This window comes from Corvus hawaiiensis, chromosome 5 (genome assembly GCF_020740725.1).
Source record: "Corvus hawaiiensis isolate bCorHaw1 chromosome 5, bCorHaw1.pri.cur, whole genome shotgun sequence".
NCBI classification, from domain to species: Eukaryota; Metazoa; Chordata; class Aves; order Passeriformes; family Corvidae; genus Corvus; species Corvus hawaiiensis.
In genome coordinates, this window is record NC_063217.1 from 27678486 (window position 1) to 27685906 (window position 7421).

The following is a 7421-nucleotide window of genomic DNA, read 5'->3' on the forward strand; positions in this document are numbered from 1 at the left end:
CCTTCTTCCCTTCTGTCTCTCCATCTCTCAGATGCTACTTTTGCAGGATATACTGGCAATGACAGCTAAGCAGCACACCATTACAACAACCTCATCAGTTCTGCTGTGAATCTGTTCAGGCTTTGGGAGAAGCGTGCTGCATACAAGTGCATCTGTCTGAAGCACACAAAGAAATCAGAGTTCCTAGTACTTTATGCCAAGGTCTTACATCCACCTATGAGTCTCCAGCTCCCCTTCATGCGGTGCTCTTTTATCCAGTTTGCAAGGCTTCACATCCACCATTAATCAGCAGATAAAACTGGAGCCTGCCTCAGAGAGAAGGTAGGAGTACCCAGGTTTTCTCCTCAGTCCTGTACTGTTTCCTGAATCTCTCTTCGCAGTATTTGTGGCCCATTGGACTGGAAATCATTAAGAACAATGAAAAGTTCAGAAAACTACTGTTGGTGAAGAAATTTGAGCACTCAGGTTATTATACCTCAAATCTGGATTTTGTATTAATTCTTTTAACCCCAGAAACAACTCACCTTCTCTGCATTTCAGAGCAGGCATTTTAAAGGGAGGACTGAGGTTTAAATCAAAACTATGCATGGGACTACCCAGGCATCTCATTTGCAACAAAAGACCAATCCCACTTAAGTGGAAGTGTGGACACGTGGAAGGGGAGCAGGCTTGCAATCTGCACTCCCTCACCCAGACCCCGCAGGAGCCGTGCCTCTGGGGCTGTGCCCGTTGCCTTACCCTAGAGACAGGCTCCATTCTCCAGGGCAGATGAATGGTATGTGTGGCATCAGCAGCACAAGGCATGCTGGGGCAACACATGGAGGGAAGCTGGCAACTGTGTGTAGCTGCTCTTGAAGAACCTGGAAATAAGGGTGGAAAATACAGACTAAAAAACCAAAATGTACAGAAATAGGATTCTCTTCTGTTTGTATAGGGATGCTTAGTATGCAACCATTTCTTTGGCAAGTTTGCTGCACTGCATTAATAATTCTTTGACAAAGTTTGAGCTTTCCCTCCTCCCACCAAGAAGTTTCAAAAACCTAAACCAAATTAGGCGCTCCAAGTTTGTTAGAATTTAAATTAAATCCAAACACAATGCAGAAAGCATCCTTTCAACTGTTCCATGGGGAGAAAAGTAGCAAAGTGAACGTAAAAACCAAAAATATTAATGTTTCCTTATTCCCTACTAATTGCCTAGTCTGGTTTAGAGAAAACTAAGTGATTCAAGAGTACTTTACAAACACCAGTCCTCTTTGAGCAGCATGTAGTGCAAGTTAAACCCTGTTAGCTCTAAAGCCAAGACCTCCTAGAACAGGTACCTAGCACGGGGATCCAAAAGAGTGTTATTAGGCATCTAAAGATCCTCCTTTTCTGCGTAATCTGGGGAGCTCCTGGCCCTAGGAGACCACAGGGTGCCTGCCTGAGGGAGTTAAACAGGGTCACCGATTTAATGTGGATTCGGAACCCGACTTTGGTCCTTTCGCAGGATTATTAGGGCAGGAGGAAGGGCAAGAGGAGGAAGGGCGGACCACGGCTCCGTCTGCAACGCACCTCGGCCGGGATCAGACCCGCTCCGGGGGGCCCCGCACCGGTTCTGCATCTCCGTCCCTCCCCGGCCCACGCCCGGGCTGCTCCAGGAAAACTCCTCGGGACATCGTCACTCTCCGTCGGCCAACTCCATCCCAGGCATTTCCCGGCTAAGCGTGCCCGGCTCCCCCGCCACCGGGGCAGGGGACGGAGTCCCGCGGTTGGGCTGCGCCCCTGGGGCAGCCCCCCAGCCGGCCCCCGCAGGGGCTGCCGTGCCGCCCGTCCCCTGCCAGCACTCACCATATTACAGATGGAGGCGATGTTTCTGACAGTCATTAGTCTAAAGGTTGCAGCGATCCCACACCGCCATCTTTATAAGGTGAAAACAGCCCCGCTCATGGTGGGAAGAGCGCAGGAAGGGATAGGGGGCGGCGGCGGCTCCTGCTCCGGGGCTGGGATAAAAGCAAGAGGAGGGGACTGCACAGGCACCCTTCGCGCCCGCAGAGCAGCGAGAAGGACGGACCCTCCCGGCCTCCCTCCTCCGGGCGAGTGACCAGGGGCTTCAGCAGAGCGGGGAGAGCGGCCGCATCTCCGCTCCTTCCGCCTCTGCCTCTCGCACGGTCCGCAGGGCCCCGGGCTCCCGCTGGAGCGCTCAGCCGCGCCTCTGCGCCAGCCGGCACCGCGCTAATCTCTCCCTTCCTCCTCCTCCTCCTCCTCCTCTTCCTCCTCTCCTGGCGGCTGCCGTCGCCGCTCGCCGCTCCATCGCAGCGCCGCGCCCGCTGATCCGCTCTGACAGCGCCGGGGAAGGGAAGGGAAGGTCAGACGCAGTGCCCGGCACGGGGCACCCCAGCGGGCCCGGCGGGGCGGCCGCCGCCGCAGCCAATGCGCTGCGGGACCGAGGGGGCGCGGGGGGGCTGCGCCCGCCGCCCCTCCGGACGGGCCCTCCGAGACGGGCCGTGGTGCTTTAGTCTCTGGGCCTGGAACGGCCACGGGGCTGCGAAACCCGGCCTCAATGCGTACAAAACCATACCAGCAGGCAGTAGGGTGAAGGACAGGGAGGCAGAGTGCAGGCAGGAGGACGTGGATGTGTGGCAGTGACGGCAGCACTGTGCTTTGGGACATGCTCAACCCACCTAATTAGAGGTACACAGGAGCCCAGGTACTGGCAAAACCCAGAACAGTAGGCTGGAATGTAATTTACTGCGCACAGTCGGTGCTTTATATTGCCATTCATGCAGATAACATCTTCACAAGTGCTGTGTTAGGGCTGTGTCTGCACCACACGTGCAAGTGTTCACTCACAAATTCCCAACATGTGGCATTTATACAACACGGTTAATGTAATAATTTCAGTTTCTCTTCAAATACAAGCAAGTCGAGGCCCATGCCTTTCTCCAAGGTAGAGCAGTGTGAGTATATTAAATTTACACAGATGATAATAGGCACAAGGTTGTTAAATAGCTAACACAGCAAATCTCTGAGAGAAGAAAGAACAGAGTTCAGGTAGGGCAATCCTCATCTTAGAATTCCCCTTTCCTTAGCAGAGGTTGCTTCTTTTCAGCAGGAGCTTAAGGCCCATTTATTGTTCCTTGGATATACTGAGATCTTTCAAATGAAGAGAGAGAACTACTAACATTACAGACATCTCTGCTCCTAACAGCACCTGAAGTGTGGCACGCTAGCACTTCATGATGCTAGAATAAAATAATTTCAGCCTATAGAGCCTGGATCCACAGGCTTTATTTACAGGAAACACTCTGAAGTCAGTATTTTTTTAAATTATTATTTCCAAAGAAGGTCTATGATTACTAGTAAAAATCTGGCATCACCAGTAGCATCTAAAGATAAATTCTTGCCCTGACAATACTGTTAGGTAAGTGGCCTCAATCCAGCTCATTGTGGACAAGTGCCCACGTTACACAAATGGTATCAAATTTGGCATTAGTTGGCATCCTGTTGACAGCTTCAGCAAAGAAACTCAAAATAGATTTGTCACAGAGACAGAACTTTGTTTCCTCAGTAAGTTGGATAAGTTATATTAAATCATTGCAGACATTCAAAATACAGGATGGAGAAAGATTTTTGGACATAATGGAGTGAAGTCCTCAAGGCCACTAAACTGCTTCATAAATCCACAGATCACTATGCAAAAGAGCCATCAAATAACATCACTGAGAAAAAAAATAATCTTTGGTATAATTCTATTAAATTCATGGTCTTACATTATGTGTGAATTTGATCCCAAGTGTTTAATTTGCTTAAACTCAGAGGACTGGATTACACATAATATGACAGGTTCTCTTGACATAGCCAGGGAAAATGGGAGTTAAGCTGACATGTCAGGACTGAAGCAATCAAGGTCTGATTAGTTTCCAGTGCATTTCTAAGTAGCCTGCAGAGACTGGACAGTACTGCACTGTACCTGGTTTTTAAACTCTGATTCCTGTTATTGCAGAAGCCTAATCATGTATTCTTTGCTGCAGCCTGCTTATTCCAATATACTGTGGAGAATCATACTTGCTCTCAGTGAAAAGTTATGGAGCAAATGAATGGGTTTGAAAGGTGATTAAAAATTTAAATGAAACAAAATGCAGTATCTAATAAAGCCATTTGCTTCACATATATTTTCATGTCAATAACATTATTTCTGTAATACAAACCCTGGAGAAATCATAGAAGGTGTGAAAAGAAAAAAGAAAAAAGTGGTATTTTCATAATTTTGTTTTTGTCAAATGCCAATTACTTGATTTCAGGGTAAGTTTTCAGTTGTTTCTGTTCATTAAACTTTTTTTTTTTTGATATAAAATTAAATTGCTAGTAATTAAGCACTTACTGGTTGTTCAAGGAAATATTTGTAAATATGCACACGCATCATTCTGTAAAGAATTCAGTATCATATTCCTTAATGCTAATATAAATACTTTCATTTAAAGGTGGACACATTTCTTGTCTTATTTCTGAAGATTAATAATAAAAATAGGGAATAATATACAAGTGTTTATGTGTCAGTTCGACAATAGTCTAGCACTGTCTTTTTTGCTCTTCAGACATATCAAAACAGGAAAGAGGAAAGAAACTTTCATACTTGAAATGGACTGGTGCGTGTTTTTGTTTTCTTCTGCTGTTGTCATTTTCTGGAATAGAAACTTTATTTCTGCAGCTGTTTGAAGATAAAAAAGTGCTAAGCAATGCAACAAATGTGAGTTACAAACTTTATAGGAACTGTATAAATAAAGAACAGTGCACAATTGTTTCCACTCTAAAGCATTGCCCTATCTCTTTACAACAAACAACTAACCCTGTGTTTCTTCTGAGTGTTAGACAAAGAGAAGGAAAACAAAGGACTATTTATAACCTAAGAGTGCTTATATAATTTCTGCTGAAAGGTCAAAAAATACCTCCTGCATTTAATTTTAGATCCGTCTTGGTCTCATCTGGTTTTACACTTGAACATTTTTATTTCACTACATAAAATATGGACTTATTGTAAATATCCTCTTTGGCTAGCAGAGGCGTGGACTTCCATAACATTTTCCATCTGACTTTTTCAGAGTGTTTTGCAAACATTCACTCAGACTTGTCAAATTATTGGGTGGGAAGTTAATATTAGCTTATTTTACAAAGCAAGAAAATCACTGGCAGAAATTTAGTGACTTGTCCACAGTTACACAGGAAAGTTGGTAGCAAATCTGATACTGGAATATCTGCTCATTCCGTGCTACAAAGAGGATATTGCATTTCCTCTCCAGAAATCTTGGAAAATTCCACAGAGGGTTCATTTATGTTTTTCTTGTAATAAACTTGGGTCCAGAAGTGGGTAATCATCAGTCAGTTTTGCTGAACAAATGTTTGGAACAGATCAAATTGAGGATATATTTCCAGCCAATTAAAAGGTCATTTTAATGGAAAAGGCAGTTAAAACAATACTAAGGTTTTCTGGAAGCATGGAAAATATGTAAGAATTATAAGAGAATTCAGATTTCTGAAATACTTGCGGTGCTGACAATGTAGGTTTAAAATTTTACAATGTTTTTAATATGTTCTGTATCTCATATTAAATTATGTTCTACCAAAAAATAGCAAAATGGCAAATGTGCAGACACAAGAATGAGAAATCAGGATTTTCCATGAAGCTTGGCCTCACTTCGGAACAGACTGGCGGCTTCAGTACAATGCCAAATGCCAGCTTGCAGCCTATGGATTGAATCTGTGGCACATGGCTCATAGCAGGTCCATGGAAACCATTCCATCTGCACCTGAAATTCTAATGGTAAGAGTAAGTTGTAGTCCATGAAAAATTCATAGAAATCCATAGAAAATGTGGAGAGTCTAAAACCAAAAAAACAACCCAGCTTTGGAACAACTAGCCCTCCTTAAGACTGTCATCTTCAAAGCAACCCCTACCCAACATTTTCAAATTATCTGAGAAATTATTTCTCTTGATTCAAAATACTGTAAAACTTCATATTTTGGCAACAGTATGACTTGTCATTCTAAAGATAAAGCATGGAAAATAAAACTGCACTAAATTGATCCCCGAATCTTGCCTACTTTTTGCTAGTATAAGCATTTTACTAGTTGGCAAGTAGAGAATAAAATATCTTCATTTTTCTCAGAAAATGCTACTTTACAGAAGAAAACAAAACACATTTACAGCATCTGACATCATCATTTTTGGCCAGACATCAGATCTGAAAGCCCAAAGACAGCAGAGTAAGATAGATGCAAATACATTGATGTCAATGTACCAAAAGTTGACTGTGTAGATACAAGGGGTCTAATAGATCTCTAGTGAAAGCCATTAAATTCTATTCTATGAAGAGGCTATTAAAGCCTCTGCAGTCAGTTCAATGTTGATAATGGCCTAGAGGTGTGATTATCTCATAATGTCTTACTTGTGCCCTCTTCCTCCTGCTTAAATGTGTTTCAAATACACTGTGTTAAGAGCTTGGAACAGTGACAATAAGAGAACTTCACTGTATTGCTTGATCAGTTTAAACAATATTAACCTTCCCCACACTCACTACTCAAATAAAAACATTCCTGCCTTTCCAGGAGGTAGAAGCTTGAAGAATGGCCTCTTTATCAGGTATATTATTCAGCAAGGGAGCTCACTAGCAAACTTTACTGGCATTTTTCTTACCTACACAAAACGTGCTTTAAGGTGGAAAAATACTATTTAAATTCTAATCATACATACTGGCTGGGCAGAGATAACAAAAATTTTAACCATGGAAGTAATTTATCAAACAAAAAGAGACGTGCTGAGCAAAAAATAACAGAAAACTGAAGTTTCTGACAGAAATGTATTGCTATTTCTTCCTCGGGAAAGGAAATAATAACTATGACTTGCCTTCCTCCTTCCCAAATATTTTATTTTTTATTTTTATTCTATTTTACAGGCTCCAATTTTAACTCACAAACATTCTGAGGACAAAAAACCACAAAGGACAGATAAGCCGCAAGTGGCATTTAGTGTATTTTCAGCATGAATTTAAAATAGCCTTTTCATTTTATTGAATTGTGCATAAATTAATTAAATTACATCTTTATTACATTACCATATCAAAGTTTTAACCAAATTACATATATATATATACATATATATATATATATATGTATAAAGCACTGTTATATTCCAAACCTGACAATTATTTAATGCCACTTAGTACTGTAATCCACCTGCAAAAACTGATGGTCACAATGAGGTTTTACTTGATTGATTTTCCTTCATATCAGTGTGGAGAAAGACAGTAAAATTGAAATGAAACGTTTATGACAATTGCAAATTGTGGTAAACTCATTATGTTGTTAAACAAGTGGTTTTCAAGAGTCTTTCTTCTGAGAGATGTGTCAAACCAGTGACTTTGAGACTTAATTCTTGCATCTGACAG

General features: G+C 42.3%; 1 protein-coding gene across 2 annotated transcripts in view; it reads right to left on the reverse strand.

Annotated features, from left to right (window-relative positions):
• USP46 (ubiquitin specific peptidase 46) overlaps positions 1-2389 on the reverse strand; it is a 34505-nt gene extending 32116 nt beyond the window's left edge. The window contains exon 1 of one of the 2 annotated variants that reach the window (XM_048302789.1): positions 1828-2389. In XM_048302789.1, coding sequence (XP_048158746.1) covers positions 1828-1863 — 36 coding nt within the window. In that variant the 5' untranslated portion in view covers positions 1864-2389. Of the gene's footprint in view, positions 1-738; positions 856-1827 lie in introns of those variants that run through there. The other variant, XM_048302790.1, reaches the window with a different exon arrangement.
• Positions 2390-7421: the final 5032 nt, after the last annotated feature.